General features: G+C 47.6%; 1 protein-coding gene across 1 annotated transcript in view; it reads left to right on the forward strand.

The window, feature by feature from the left end:
* Positions 1–770: 770 nt before the first annotated feature.
* C2H14orf132 (chromosome 2 C14orf132 homolog) overlaps positions 771–15897 on the forward strand; it is a gene marked incomplete at its 5' end in the record, with an annotated part of 53701 nt that continues 38574 nt past the window's right edge. Inside the window, one exon of the mRNA XM_077319108.1 lies at positions 771–1208. Coding sequence (XP_077175223.1) covers positions 771–1208 — 438 coding nt within the window. The remainder of the gene's footprint in view (positions 1209–15897) is intronic.

Below are 15897 nucleotides of genomic sequence, written 5' to 3' on the forward strand. Positions count from 1 at the left end.
CCATTCACCCAGGTTGGCTTCTACACTTGAGTTAGGAGTCCATTTAAAAAAAAAAAGCTGATTGAAAGTTCATTTCTGGTGCAGCCTTCAGAGCATTGGCTGATCAGCTCAGTCCCCTCCGCGGCACGGGCCGTTGCTCCCCTGGGGGCTTCTCCCCTCCCCTTCCACCTGACCCGTCCCAGGAGTCATAGAATCATAGAATCATAGAATCATAGAGTTGGAAGGGGCCATACAGGCCATCTAGTCCAACCCCCTGCTCAACGCAGGATTAGCCCTAAGCATCCTAAAGCATCCAAGAAAAGTGTGCATCCAACCTTTGCTTGAAGACTTCCAGTGAGGGGGAGCTCACCACCTCCTTAGGCAGCCTATTCGTGATGTTGGGGAGTCGTGATGTTGGGGACGGAGCCCGGGACGGGCTGGGGCTGGGGCAGCAAACGGGCTCTCGAGCGGCCTCGGTTTAGCTCCCCTGCTGTGCTCTCCGTCTTCCTAGCACTACCAGGAGCGCCAGTTCTCTGCTGTGATTTTAATAACTCCGCCAACAGGAATAGAAAGCGAGACGACTCTCCTGTAAATAATGAGTAGACAGCGGCGGGAATCCCGTCCCTAAAATAGAAAGAACGAAAGAAAAAAGCTCAAGACTTCGTTAGGCAGAAATCCAACAGGTGTCCCCGGCGCGGCTGGGAAAGGCATCACCTGTTGCCTGCCCGCCTGCCTAGGCAAGAGGACCGGGGGGAGGTGGGTCCCCCGGAAGAGGCCGCCGCTGATTGGCTGGGCGCCGGCCGCGCGACACGCGGAGGGCTTGTTTGCTTTGCGCCAGGCGGCGGCGCGGCTCTTCCCTTCCCTCCCCTCCCTCCCTGCGAGCCGCCTGGCAGTGGGGCGAGAGAGCGAGAGCGAGAGGGAAGGCGTGGGAGGGGGTCTGGCGCGCACGTGACGGCCCCGGAGCCTTGCGCGCCGGAGTGAGGCGGCCGCCGCCGCGGGCAAACCATGTTCCGCGGGAGCCGGGCGCAGGAGGGCTCGGCCACCCCGGGGAGCTGGAACTGGTAACGCGCCCCAAGGCGCTGCTGGCGGACGCGCCCGCCCAGCCCCCCCGAGACCTCGCCACGCCGGCCGGCAGCGGCAGCCTCGCCACCAGCTTCTCCGCCAGCTCGGCCGGCAGCTCCCGCTCCAGCTCCAGCAGCACCATGGACCTCTCCTTCATGGCCGCCCAGGTAAGCGTCTTCCCCGCCAGCCCCTCCCTCTCGCCCGGGGATGGCGGTGGGGGGCGGCGGCTTCGGAACGCCTGGCCAGAGCCGTCGCGGGCCCACGAGGGCGTGGCGCTCAGGTGCGCCGGGGGTTAAGCGGCGGCAGGTGTTTCTTTGCGGGGGGGGGGAGTGATCCTTTGCAAGAAGGGGCTGCCGTGGGGAGGCGCGCGTGGAGCCCCGGATTTGGAAGCGCCGTGAAAAAAACCCCGAGAACCCGCCATCATCAAATAGGGGCGTGTGTGTCTTCCAGGCCAGTCTTTATGCCTTTTCATAGGGGTGGGGGGGGAGTGCCTTGTGTATACAGCCTCGCCTTCGGAGTTTTGCCTGCTTGGAAGCCTTAGAAATAAAGGCTGGCAGGCTGTCTAGAGCAGTCATGTGGAGTCCCTCCGCTTACCTTGCCCCTATAATAACTTCCCCCTGTCCTGGAAATGGGGGGGGACGGACAAATCCAGAGTGCAGCGTGTGTGACAGCGATGCTCCGACTTTGAGAACTTAGTTGCTTGGGCCGTTTCTTTCTGTTTTTCCTGTGTCAGTTGAAGAAATTGGGTCCAGAAGGAAAGATTAAGCTTTGCCTTGTGCAAGAGGAATGATGGTTTTTCGATTCACTTCCAGTCTTTAGCACAGGTGGCCAAACTGTGGCTCTCCAGAAGTCTGTGGACTACAGTTCCCACGAGCCCCTGACAGGGACTCATGGGAATTGTAGTTTACAGACATCTGGAGAGCCACAGTTTGAATTCTCTTGCTCAACAGCAGGGGTAGTCAAATTTCGGCCCTCCAGATGTCCGTGGACTACAATTCCCATGAGCCCTTGCCAGCGTTTGCTGGCAGCGGCTCATGGGCATTGTAGTCCACGGACATCTGGAGGGCCACAGTTTGACTATCCCTGCCTACAGCTTGACTGAAGACATAGACTGGAGGAGTCTAAGTGAAGTCAGTGAAATGGTTGTGGTGTATTTGCTGTTATTCTTTTCTTAGTACCTTTGGCACAACTCACCCAGAAGTATTTCTGTATTTGTCACATAAAAACAACGTATTTCTCATGCATCTTAGTGAAGCTCAGTGGTGCTGTCAAGGCTGAACTTTCCTCCACAAAAGCAGGCCATAGTCTTGCATTACATCATCATCAATATGTATAGGCCAAAATCTGTGGTTACATAAACCTAGAGACTGAAGCCATGAACAGACAAGTCGGATCTTTCTAAAAACCTGAGAAATACAGCGGGTTTGCTAAAAATCTGTTTTTTAAACTAGTTCCCAAAATAGTAGAACCTTCATCTGTAGCTTTAAGAAACAAACTCTCTTGGTGGTGTTTGGAGCCCTGGCCAGAAGCTCTGAAATTTGAAGAAATCTTGGAAAACAATATGCAAAATCCATATTTGCTTACGAGTTTTCAATAAAGCATAAAACGTGCAGAAATTGTATGCTAACTTGACTGGGCCTCAACTGCACACAGCAAAGTCAGCCTAAACCTGAGACAAGACACATCACAAAAACTAAACATCTTACACCCTAATTGCTGGCTATGAGTCAAGAGCAGCTTAATCAAATTTAATTTCTAGACACAGAGAGACCTTGCACCCGGTACTCAGTGGCAGAGACAAGTCAGTCTACCATATAAGACCTTGGAAAGACCGTGAATTAAAACATTCTCTGGGGAGTGGCATATCCTCCCAGGCACGACCTAACAGAAATCCTGGATGAGGTAATAAAGTCTATGCAGGTGGCATTGCTTGGGTATCACAACAGCATTGTCAGCCTTCAAGTCTGAACACAATGGAAAAATGGGCAAATGAGAACAAGATGCAATTTAATAAAGATAAGTGTAAAGTTCTGCACCTGGGTCAGAAAAATGAAAAGCATGCCTACTGGATGGGAGGTATGCTTCTAGGTAACACTGTGTGTGAACGAGACCTTGGGGTACTTGTGGATTGTAAGCTAAACATGAGCAGGCAGTGTGATGCAGCGGTAAAAAGGGCAAATGCCATTTTGGGCTGTATCAACAGAGGCATCACATCAAAATCACAAGATGTCATAGTCCCATTGTATACGGCACTGGTCAGACCACACCTGGAGTACTGTGTGCAGTTCTGGAAGCCTCGCTTCAAGAAGGACATAGATAAAATTGAAAGGGTACAGAAGAGAGCAACGAGGATGATCTGGGGCCAAGGGACCAAGCCCTATGAAGATAGGTTGAGGGGAATGTTCAGCCTGGAGAAAAGGAGGTTGAGAGGGGATATGATAGCCCTCTTTAAGTATTTGAAAGGTTGTCACTTGGAGGAGGGCAGGATGCTGTTCCCTTTGGCTGCAGAGGAGAGGACACGCAGTAATGGGTTTAAACTACAAGTACAACGATATAGGCTAGATATCAGGGGAAAGAATTTCACAGTCAGAGTAGTTCAGCAGTGGAATAGGCTGCCTAAGGAGGTGGTGAGCTCCCCCTCACTGGCAGTCTTCAAGCAAAGGTTGGATAAACACTTTTCTTGGATGCTTTAGGATGCTTTGGGCTGATCCTGCATTGAGCAGGGGGTTGGACTAGATGGCCTGTATGGCCCCTTCCAACTCTATGATTCTATGAACCCGGCTCACCAGGTTAGAAGTCTGCACTCCTATCCACTACACCAAACTGGTTATGGTGGTTCTTATGAGAGAGAAAAGAGTGGGGGATGGGATACAGGGGGAAATAAGGTGCCCCTTGGAAACCCTTCTGGGTACCCCCACTTGTCACCACTTATAGGGGAGCTCTGCTATATCTAAAATTACCTAACTGCCCCGCTGGTGCAACTTCCAGCAGGGTGTCTGTTGCAAAGATAGACCCTTTCTCTTCTGTCTGACTTTTTTAACCTTTTGGCTATGGAGGAACCCCTGAAATGCTTTTCAGCCTTTGAGAAGCCAGAAGTGCTGACATGCTCCTTCAGGGAGGTGGGTCTGGGAGGAAAATGTAGGACCTAGCCAATCAATCATTGGATCATTTCCAGTGTGGAGAAAGAGCAACAGGGGACGTGTGCGCCAGTGACTTCTAGTGATAGCAGTGACCATCTGAACTTCTGGGAAAGGCTGCATAACCCTGCGGAGCTCTTATATAACCCTTGGCTTCCCTGCAACCCTGGTGGGGAATCCTTGCCTGGTATTTTTGTAAGGAAAAAGACTCGTCCTCAGGTACGGGAAGGAGAAAATGGCTGCTGTGATGACAGAATCGGGGAAGATGGCCGCCATGTGGACTGGGAAATTCCAAGGTTTTTAATCCACATGGCAGCCATCCTGGCTTTACTGCAGTCTTTCCCAAAACTTCAGAACTAAGTGGGTTCGAGAAGGACTGGAGAAAAGCTAGGGAAACATCTGGAGATGCTATGGGGAAGTGGGGAAGCTTCCCCAAAGCACTGGACTCGAGGCAGACGATCTGTTTGGAAGCCATGCAGAAGTGCTTGGGGAAGGGGGAGTCTTTGAGCAAATGAAGGCCCATAACGTCATCAAAAAAAAATTTTTTTCTGGCTAAGCAAACATCCAGTGCATGTTTTGAAAAGTTTGTCTTGAACCCAAATGCCCCTGGATCTGGAAATCACACTAAATGGAATCATTCGTGCTCATAATTGGCAAGGTTTCCTGCCCTGTTTTTGTTCAGGAACAATGCCAGTCTATTGTTGCCAGCTGGTAACTATCTTTCAGGCTGTTCTCCCTTTCTAAAACTCCGAGCCTGTCAGGTGGCTCCATGATATAAATTAAATTAAAATGCATTGTGAAGCAATGGACTGTTTCTTCTTCTGGTTGCGATACTGACTCTTGCGAGGCAAAGTAGGAAAACCAAGGCCTATCTATCAAAAAAAATGTTTAAACACAATGCTGACAATGACCACTCCGTTATCCAGTTAAATTTTGCACCGTGTGTTGATGGCTTTGCTTTAGCAAAGCGAGCAATGAGGACGAGACTGGTTTAACCAGATTATGACCTCATAAGGCCCATCTCCATGTTCCATTTACACGCATGCATTCTCAGTATTGCCTTTTGCAGTGTTCCCCCCCCCCCCCTGCATGCCTAAGAGAAGCGCGCCTAGCCTCAACCAGGGCCAGGGCTTTCTCTGTCCTGGCCCCCACCGGGTGGAATGAGCTCCCGGGTGAGCTGCGGGCCCTGCGGGAGCTGTCAGCATTCCGCAGGGCCTGTAAAATGGAGCTCTTCCGCCAGGTCTATGGTTGAGGCTGGGATTGGCGAGGAAGAACATTGCCCCCCTGGGGGGGGGTTAAAGTAGTCATCATCACCCTCCATCCCCCAATGCCCTTGTTCGGGTAGGGGAGAGTGGTATTTTCCGCCGTGTTGGGTATTTTTATAGTCTTTTAGCAGGGGTTTTAACGGGGGATTTTAGGACTACTGTTACCCGCCACGAGCCTGTAGGGAGTGGCGGGAAATAAATTGAATAATAATAATAATAATAATAATAATAATAATAATAATAATAATAATAATAAGTGGACGACCATTATGGCTGTGATCTATTGTGTATGTTGGGTAGCTGCCTCTATGATAAATTAAGAAGTGAGCTCTTACACTGACCTACGAAAATATCACCTGATATAACAAAACTCTTCAGTATGGTCTGATGCAAACGAGGGCTGCAAGGGTGGTTTCTTGGCATAAGAACAGTGCTGATGAACCCTCTATGCATTGTGTAAATGTAGGGTAAAATAATTCTGGCTGCTTTTTAAAGGCAGGTGGGAGGGGCCCAGTTTGGGTACAGTGCCCAGAGTTACACCCATCTAAGACTGTTGATATCATTTCTCTGTTTAGGACTGTACTGTGAAATACTAAAATTTCGGTAAGTCTGGGCTGCGTACTTGGAAGCCTACCTGGCGACGCTTCGGTGATCCTCAGGCAGCTCATTGCACAGCTTTCTTCTCCGATTCTGCTATAGCCGCCGCCACCCCCCCTCCATCTACGCTCACTGAGTGGCCTATTGACTGGTCTAGCCCTGCTTAGGAGGGCACTGAGAGGTCACTTGCATTTTCTGAGTGATTGGATGTCGGCTGAGAACTAAATCCTCCCTTTCCATTTACGCCACTGCAGCGGTCAGCCCTGTGGGATCTTGAATGGATGCAACTGAGACATGAATCGATAGAGCTTTCTCAGCTACGGTCTTCTGTCTCCTTGAATTGCATTTGCAGGAGTATAATGGCAATATTGGATTATGGTTTCCAGGAAGGCCCCTGGACAGGGACTGTCATGCGTGGCTTTGATTTATGTTATAAAGAGAGAGATGCCAGTTCTCAGTCCTGCTTCTACAGTGACATAGAAGCTCTTCCCTTTAGTTGGGCCTTCTGCAGACACATTCAAAGGTTTCATCTAAGGGTGAGATAAATTGAGTGGACAGACCTCCTGAACCATTGGGGCTAGTAGCTAGATGGTTCTCAGGTTGGTGTAATGTATTATGAGGTAACAGGGAATGCCACTCCTGAGTGATGCTTCACTGTGCAAGTAGCTCTCCACCCCACTTACAATGTTCCTGTAATCACTTTCATCTCTTTCCCTTTGAAGCTTCTGAAAAAGCTTCTCTCCACTTTCTTTCTGCAAGGGTGTAGGAGGGACATGCATATGGCAGCCTCTTAGATACCTTTGCTCTGGATGAGATGACAGTACCAGTTCCCAGCGGTTCCCAGTTTCTGAATTGGGGTGGGTGGGCATGCGCTGACCCTGGTCCAGGCCCATGCTCAGTTCAGTACAAAACTAAGTCCCAAAATCCATATGCCATCAGATTGCATCCACGCAGGGTAAACAAAAGGACTGACAGGATAGAGCAGCCTTTCTCAAGCTTTTTTTAATCATTGAGAAAGCCCTGAATGCCTTCAAGAAAGGCTTCAAGAAAACCCCAGAATGCCCCAATCATACAGAATGTGGTTGGGAAGCATAGCTGTGTACACACCCACCTGAGGCCCCTCCCCCACCCTCCAGGCCAATCACTGGCCATTTAGGAGGGGGGGCAGGTCAACATGACCGTATACGGTTCTATCATCCGATAAATGTTTAGCAGATTTAAAAAATACATTAAAAATTAACTCTCACCCATTCAGGAAACCCTTCCAGGGCTGACAAGAAACCCCAGGGTTTCAAGAAAGCCTGGTTGAGAAAGCCTGGGGTAGAGGTTTCCCCCATGCCTGGAACAGGCTAGTAGGCTGCGAGACAATAAGGAAAGGTCAGCAAAAAGCAATCAGCTCACATGGCTGCTTCATCGTAATTAGATTTTGCACTCTGGGAAGACATGCATTTGCTGATGAAATTACCTTGATAGACAAAGGTGGGTGACTGGCTTTGCAAGCCCCTGTGGCCACAGATAAGAGTAGGCCTACAAACATCCCATCAGAGAGTCAGTCTTTCACCAAAGGTTTAGGCCTTGCATTAGCACAGCCTGAGGAAAACCTTTAACTTGCTCCTGACATGCCTGCCAAGGCAGATTTAGCCTGGGATGGAATCAGGAGAGACAGCACAGATCTAGGGAGGAAGCAGGGGCCTTGGTAACATCCCTCCACACCCACAGCTAAAGATAAAACAGAGATGGAGCCATTAATTTCTCTAAGGCAGCGCCACCAGGTCATGGTGATAATACAGTGGTTAGCATCCTGCCTGTGAAGGCAAACCATCATTCTCTAGAGCAGGGGTAGTCTAACTGCGGCCCTCCAGATGTCCATGGACTACAATTCCCATGAGCCCCTGCCAGCGTTCTCTGGCAGGGGCTCATGGGAATCGTAGTCCATGGACATCTGGAGGGCCGCAGTTAGACTACCCCTGCTCTAGACCCAGTACTTACATCAGACAATTTCAGAGGGTCAGCCTTGTTTGCTTGCTTGCTTTTGAGTCCAGGAGCACTCTGGAGACCGACAGGATAAGATTTTGAGAATCCATCAGCACCAACAAAGGAAGCTTTGACTTTCAAAAGCGTATACCTCCAAAATGTAAGGTGGCCCCTAAGATGCTGCAGGACTTGAATTTAGACGTGCTTACCTCAAGAGTTTTTGTCACGAACTACAGGAAATACATTATTCCATCCAACCACTGAGGCCTCCTGGTTGCTAGAGGGATTGCTCTTTCTCTTCCCCCTTCTATGCTCTTTCTTTCTCTGTTGTTTCTTCACTGACTAGTCCCTCTCTTTCCCAAAACCAACAAAATCAGCCCTGTGCCTTCTAGAAAGGGGATACAAAGACAAAATGGACTGACTGAATTTAAGACCCTGAGCACCTTCATGATGCTACCTGGCAACCAAGTGGGGGCAGGGGGTGTTGGCCCTGCTGGGAAATCCCAGAGGGCCTCAGAAGGGGCTTAAACTTTGCTGCCCACCAAAGTTAACACCCCTACCAATACCCATTCCCACCTGCCTCTTTCTTCTGCTCCTTCAGGTGTGTACATGTTTCCCCTTGGTTTGTAGAAGAAAGGGGCATGTTTTATCTGTTTCAAAGCTGTTTTTTTTTTTTTGCCTATTTAAGGGCACACAAAACAAATGGTATATTTCCCCACACCATCAACTTGGGGAAGTGATGGTGACAGTTTGCAGAGGGAAGCTTTCTTCACCTGAGTCAACTAGCAGTGGCTTACTCTACCAGGAACTTGGGCATGATCCTGGATGCCTCCCTCTCGACGGAGGCTCAGGTCAAGAGATTAGCACAGCTGGTATTCTACTACCTGTACCCTGCCCAATTATTAGTACCCAGTTGGCCCCAGAATACTTAGCCACAGTGATCTGTGTGATCTCCCCTCTAGAATGATTGAATCATAGAGTTGGAAGGGACCTCCTGGGTCATCTAGTCCAACCCTCAGCATAGTGCAGGACACTCACAGCCCTATCGCTCACCCATGTAACCTGCCACCCCCTTGAACCTTCACAGAATCAGTCTCTCCATCAGATGGCTATCCAGCCTCTGTTTAAAAATTTCCAATGATGGAGAATCCATAATCTCCAGAGAAAGCCTGTTCCTCTGAGAAACCGTTATAACTGTTAGGAACTTCTTCCGGATGTTTAGACGGAATTTCTTTTGAATTAATTTCATTCCATTGGTTCTGGTCCATCCCTCTAGGGCAAGAGGAAACAACTCTTCCCCATTCTCTATATGGCAGCCTTTTAAATACTTGAAGATGGTTATCAGATCCCTTCTCAGTCCTCTCCGTTAAACAGACCAAGCCTCCCTAACCTTTCCTCATATGTCTTGGTCTCCAAACCCCTCACCATCTTTGTTGCCCTTCTCTGGACATGCTCCAGTTTGTCTACATTCCTCTTCAACTGTGGTGCCCAGAACTGAACTGCAAATGAGGCCGAACCAGAGCAGAGTAAAGCAGTACCATAATCTCCCGTGATCTGGACATGATACTCCGTTTGATACAGCCCAGAATCCCATTTGCCTTTTTAGCCACCGAGTCACACTGCTGACTCATGTTCAATGTATGGTCTACTAAGACTCTTAGATCATTTTCACACATACTACTGCCAAGACAAGCCTCCCCCATCTTATATATAGGTGTATTTGGTTTTTCCTACCTAAATGCAGAACTTTATATTTGTCACGATTGAACTTCATTTTATTCAGGGCCATTCCGCACCAGGATCTATGTAGCAAATTGGTTGCGGAACGAAAAAACGCCATTTTAAATAGTGGAATTCGTTGTTATGCATACCTGCCTTTGTAGTGGAATCCAGTTGCGTTTCTATCGTTTCCCACAGGTTTCCGGTCTCGGCAAAAATCGCTAGCCACCCGCTAGTGTTGCAGATTGGTTGCAAGAGTGTAGCACTTTCCGGAGGGTGGATGCACTTTTTGGGATTTCCCTGAAAGCGCTACAATGAAGCGCTTTTTGCGGATCGGTTTCAGGAGTGTTGCAGATTGTCAACGACGTTGTGCATGACAGCAAATCAGTAGCGATTTCAATTTGCAACCATTGTGCAATTTTGAACGAGTGCGGAATGGCCCTCAGTTTAGCCCACTCCATGAGCCTATCAAGATCTTCCTATAATATGATTCTGTCTTTGGTTGTGTTTGCTACCCCTCCCAGTTTAGTATAATCTGCAAATTTAATAAATTAAACCCTCATCCAAATCATGTATAAATATGTTGAACAACACAGGCCCCAGGACAGATCCTTGGGATACTCCACTTGTCACTCTTTTCCAAGAGGATGCTGAACACAGGCCCCAGGACAGATCCTTGGGATACTCCACTTGTCACTCTTTTCCAAGAGGATGCTGAACCACTAGCAAGTACCCTCTGGGTAAGATCTATCTTGGCTAGGAACTCCCTGGTGGAAATGTCATTAAGCCAATGAATTCAAGAGGGTGGGTTTAAACAATTGCTATTGGCTTAGGGAACTGAGGGAGGAAAAGGGAGTGAAATGGAATTTGATAGGCAGCTGCTATGAAGTCTGTGGGGAAAAACACCAAAGAAAAATGTCTAGGGCTATTAAATCCCTTGAGTCTCCTGTGCACACCCTCCCCCCCCCCCCAGTTTTCCCTGGTATATATTTGTGCTCAGTTCTATCCCCCACAATGCAGTTTTCTCCCTCTCATGCTGGTGTGTGTGTGTGGGGGGAGATCTGATGTTTCCACAGTGATGGCTCCTAGTATTCTTTCTGCATGGAATGATGGAGACTTCCTCTTAACTAGATGTCAAATGGAGACAATTTGTTACTTTCCACGCTTTTAGGGGGGGGATGATAAACCAGGCATAGGCTGTGTGTTCCAAGAAAGGTCTTTTTAGTGTCCTGAATTTCCTTTTCCAAATCAAATTAAAAGGAGAGCAGAACATTCCGTTTTAGAAAGGGCCCTTTATGCAGTACACTAACTGCACTTGTAGAATGTACTTAATGCCGCATGTAGCTGTAACGGAATATACATGCATAGATTACTAATAGAATAAAACCTTTCAAAAAGCGTAAAAACAATCCTGATACATTGAAATTAGTTTTAAATAATGCAATCCCGTTTTTGACGACTAATTATCTGTGAGCATGCTCTATATGCGATGGCGGCAAATTTAGCCCCCTGCCTAGATGTGTACTTTGAAAATAAGTCTTATAAACATTGGAGGCTTCCAAGCAACGAGAGGAAGATAAATGTACTTATGCTAGCCTGGAATCTGCAGTAAATCATCTAGTTTCTGTGCTGGTAGGAAATCAAGATGGGTAGTCATGTTAGACAGCCTGCTACCGTAGAAAGGAACAAGAATCTAGTAGAGCCTTAAACACTGGCGACATTTGTGGCACAGTATGAGCTTTTGTGAGTCAGTGTTCACCTCTTCCAAATGAAGAAGTGAGCAGTGACACAGGAAAGTTCATAACTTCCACGTTTTGTTAGTCTCGAAGGGACCACTGGACTCTGGCTTTTTTAAAAACCCAAGAGGGATGTGCTGTTGAAACTTCACTCAGTTACCTTCTCCCCTTAACTACAGAGCATGCCCTTGTAGCTGATCCAGGGGCATCTTCACCTAGCCAAGTCCTTTCCCCCTAAAGAAGTACTGTCACCACCTTTGTTGCTTTCATTAGTTTTGGTAAGCCAAGGAGAAGAAGACTTCCTTTTTGCATTTCTTCACGGAAGAACAGGTGTGAACAGCTGCACTAGTATTAGACAGCACAGAGTATTAGACATCCTTGATGTCTACATGTCTCTATAAGATAAATGTAAATAAATAAATAACATTTTAATTTTTAAAATGCAGAAGATAGCGTGGGTAGCAGCCAGATGGGTCATGGAGTTATTATTGCATTTATATTCCAGTTTTCTTCTGGGGAACTCAGGATAATGTCCTTGGAGGTCCCAGAATATCTCCTTTTTATTATTGTTGTTATTATTATTAAATTTATTCCCCACCACTCTCGTAGACCGGCTCGTGGCGGGTTACAAAGGTCCTTTGATAAAACCCCCGATGAAAACTGGATACAGCAATAATACAATACAAACAGAACAGAACATGGTAATGGCACACAACACCCATTCCCCTAGAATATAGCGGGGTTTGGAGGAGGGCCATCAATGTCACTTTAGCCCAGGGTGCTAACTCCTCCCAGACAGCCCTTACCCTTTTATTTAATCCGCTCCGCAGGAGCGGTTAAAGATGTTCTTAACTCTTTTGTTGTTTTCATTTTACTTTGTGAGCTACATTGAGCAGCTCTGTGGCGAGATGTCAGACAATACGATAACAATGGTGTGTTTTTAAGTTGCCACCAACTCATGGTGATCCCAGGACCATGGGGTTTTCAAGGAAAGAGACGTTCATAGATATTTTCCCTTTGCCTGCCTCTTTGTAGCAACCGTGATATTCTTTGGCGGTTTCCCATCCAAGAACTAACTGTGACGGACCTTGCTTAGTTTCCAGGTCCTGACAAGATGGGGCAGTTCAGGCTGCTAGAGGTGTACTTTTTCTAAATGCAGAAAGGGAGTTCCACTGGACAAAGGGTGCGTCTGGTGTCAACTATTTGTCTTCTAGAATCAGTAACACCTGCCGAATGGGTGAATGTCCTACAGGTTCTAAGTAAGCCAACGGGGCAGTTCTTTGACTATTAGCATTGGGGAAGGACTGCACTGTGCCCTGTGACAACTAGGTTGCATCCTTGGCATGATATGAATCACTGCTAGCATCTTTATGCTGATAAGGTGAGAGCCAGTTTGGTGTAGTGGTTAGGAGTGCGGACTTCTAATCTGGCAAGTTGGGTTCGATTCTGCACTCCTCCACATGCAACCAGCTGGGTGAACTTGGGCTCGACACGGTGCTGATAAAGCTGTTCTGACCGAGCAGTGATATCAGGGCTCTCTCAGCCTCACCTACCTCACAGGGTGTCTGTTGTGGGGAGAGGAAAGGGAAGGCGGATGTAAGGCACTTTGACTGTTTCCGCACTGGGAACTTCGCTGCCCCAGTTCCTATGCAGGAGCACAAATTGGGGGCGGATGAGGTGCACCAGGCCAACTGCTCCCCTGTGTGGGTGCAGGAAGAGGTGGGGCAACCTGCCATGACTAAAACTCCAGCCTGCAGCCCGGCACAAATCCTCCAGTGCATAGGTCCTTGAGACTCCTTCTGGTAGAGAAAAGCGGCATATATGAACCAACTCTTCTTCTTCTCTTCTTATAAAGCCTTAGGCAGTTACAGAGAGCAAAGCAGTGTGGGATAAAGGATTGGGGCTGGGGAACATATGCAGACACAACCAAACCTGCTGTCCAATCAAATACCAGAGTTTTATCTGAAAGCTTCTATCATCTTACCTGATCAGGGGAAATCTATTGCCTGCTTCACTGGGCAGAGTCACTGTGGTCTGTGAAAAGAAGCAGAGAACCCTCTTTGCCTTCAGCCCTGGACACCACTCACCCTGTGTGTGTGTGCGTGGGGGGGGGGGGGAAGCAGGCACATTCCAAAGGCATCTTGTGGCACAGGTGTCATCAGATCAGAAAAGAACAATGTTTAAAAATGACATGTGCAAAGACAAAAGATTGGAAGTGGGAACGCTTAATTGCGTTTTTGTGTCTCAGACAAGTGCTTTCATAAACAATGAATAGTGTCCTCTCAGTCCATTCTCCCAGCACTTTGCAACTGGCATTTATTGTGTGAAGTGCCAAAACCCACTTCACACAATAAATGCCTGTGCCAAAACCCACTTGTATATGTGCATCGAAAGTGCATTATCCAACACATGTGAATGCACAGGTTTTGACAGGCATACAGTGTTTTAAGAGGTTTCCCTTGTCTTTGAAGATGAAAAACCTAATCATACCCAGTTCTATCATGTGAAGAACAGAAATGGCTTTTGTAGTGGTTAAGAGCGGCGGCCTCTAATCTGGCAAGTCGGGGAATTAAACCCCACTCCTTCTCCACATGCAGCCATCCGGGTGACCTTCGGCTTGTCACAGAGCTGTTCCTCAGGGCAGTTCTCTCAGAGCTCTCTCAGCCCCACCTATCCCCCTGGGTGTCTGTTGTGGGGAGAGAAAGGGAAGGCAGTTGTAAGCCACCTTGAAAACCCCCTTGTATAGTGAAAAGTTCTTCTTTTGTAGAGCTTTCATGTGTTCTGTCTGCATGCATGGCTAGATGGGTGAAAGTTTTATCGACTGATTGATTTGAATTATTTGATTGATTTATTTGATTTAAGCCTTAGTATGGCTGTGCCACGGAATGTATGGCACATGGTATCAGTGAGTGTGCTGAACCAAAGGTATTTGCACTAAGCTTTTGCGGCATTTCACTTCCAGGTTGGATGAGATAAGTCACAAATTCTTGATTAGCAACCTGGAGGAAGGGAATAGGAAGACGGAATGAGCTCCTGTATGAAACCTTGAGCTACTTGGAATAAACTTGGATCCTCCATACCTTAAGAACTGCCTCAGTCATTTTATCCCATTGGGGTTGTTCCATGACTTTCTGACAGATGCCTGTTCACAGTGCATCTGTGAATCACGAGGATATGCAGAGGGATTCTTAAAGTGAAATCCTGAACAGCATTTCACCTTTCTAGGTATGTTGACTTGAGTGGATTTAGAAGGGTGAAATTGTATTTAGGGACTGCACTGTTAGTAGCTGGATGCTGTCTTTCTGCAGAACTTTCATAAAACCCACCTCTGAATATTTTAGAGGCGTTTTTAGAGTCTTGTACTGAAGTGTTCAGAGATAAAGCCTTAAGAATCCAGAGCTGCACCACTCTGGGTCTTCCACTGAATGTCGGCGATCGGTGCTGTGGATGCTGAAGTGCAGGTGCCCAAGGCACGTATTGGAAAGGTATTAAATCCCTCTTCTCCTCTGGCACCGAGGAAGGAGAAGTTAAATAGTCGGCTCTTTGGACAATGGGTTTGCCATCCACAAAGGTCAGTGTGTGAAATGATTGAACATGTGGGAGGGAAGCCAAGCTAAGGTGGTCTCTTTGTTGAAGGAACTTGAGTACAGGGGAGGAATTGCCTGGGGACAGAATCACAGAATTACAGAATCATAGAGTTGGAAGGGGCCATACAGGCCATCTAGTCCAACCCCCTGCTCAACGCAGGATCAGCCCAAAGCATCCTAAAGCATCCAAGAAAAGTGTGTTTCCAACCTTTGCTTGAAGACTGCCAGTGTGCTCTTGGACTGATTGGCCAGAGACAGAGGTGCCTCCCATGATCAAGCCACACTTGCATTATAGTTGTCTATGTCATTTGCTGTTCATTTTAGGCATTTTTAAAAAATTAACCCCTTGTTGTTACTGCACTTATTCAATGAACTTGTGCAAGCGCCAAAGGGGGTGTGATGGAGCTCCCACTAGTTCTCACTGTGGTTCGACAGCATGGAAACACGGATCCGTTATCTCTTTGCAACAGTGCAGTCTTAAGCACACTTGCACCCTTCCAAGCCTGCTGAGTTCTGTAGACTTGGGAAAGGGTTAAGTGCATTTAGGACCGCACTCATCCATCTTCCCAGCTTAGTTAGTATCATGATTGTGAATCTGTGATTATTCAAATTTCACTTGGCAACGTGTTCAATTCTGGAACAAATCCAAGGAAATGAATGTTTAAAGGAGGAAGACAGATCATAATATCTTGGGAGTGGGGAGAAAACAGATATGCATAATTTAAAGATGCATGAATACCTGCTTACTTGTGGCATATGTATGTCAGCTGCTCAGAGATAAAAGCCACACCATTCCTTTGGTGCTCAGTAGTGAATGTAAACGAAATCGCAGAGCTAAGTT

This window comes from Paroedura picta, chromosome 2 (genome assembly GCF_049243985.1).
Source record: "Paroedura picta isolate Pp20150507F chromosome 2, Ppicta_v3.0, whole genome shotgun sequence".
NCBI classification, from domain to species: domain Eukaryota; kingdom Metazoa; phylum Chordata; class Lepidosauria; order Squamata; family Gekkonidae; genus Paroedura; species Paroedura picta.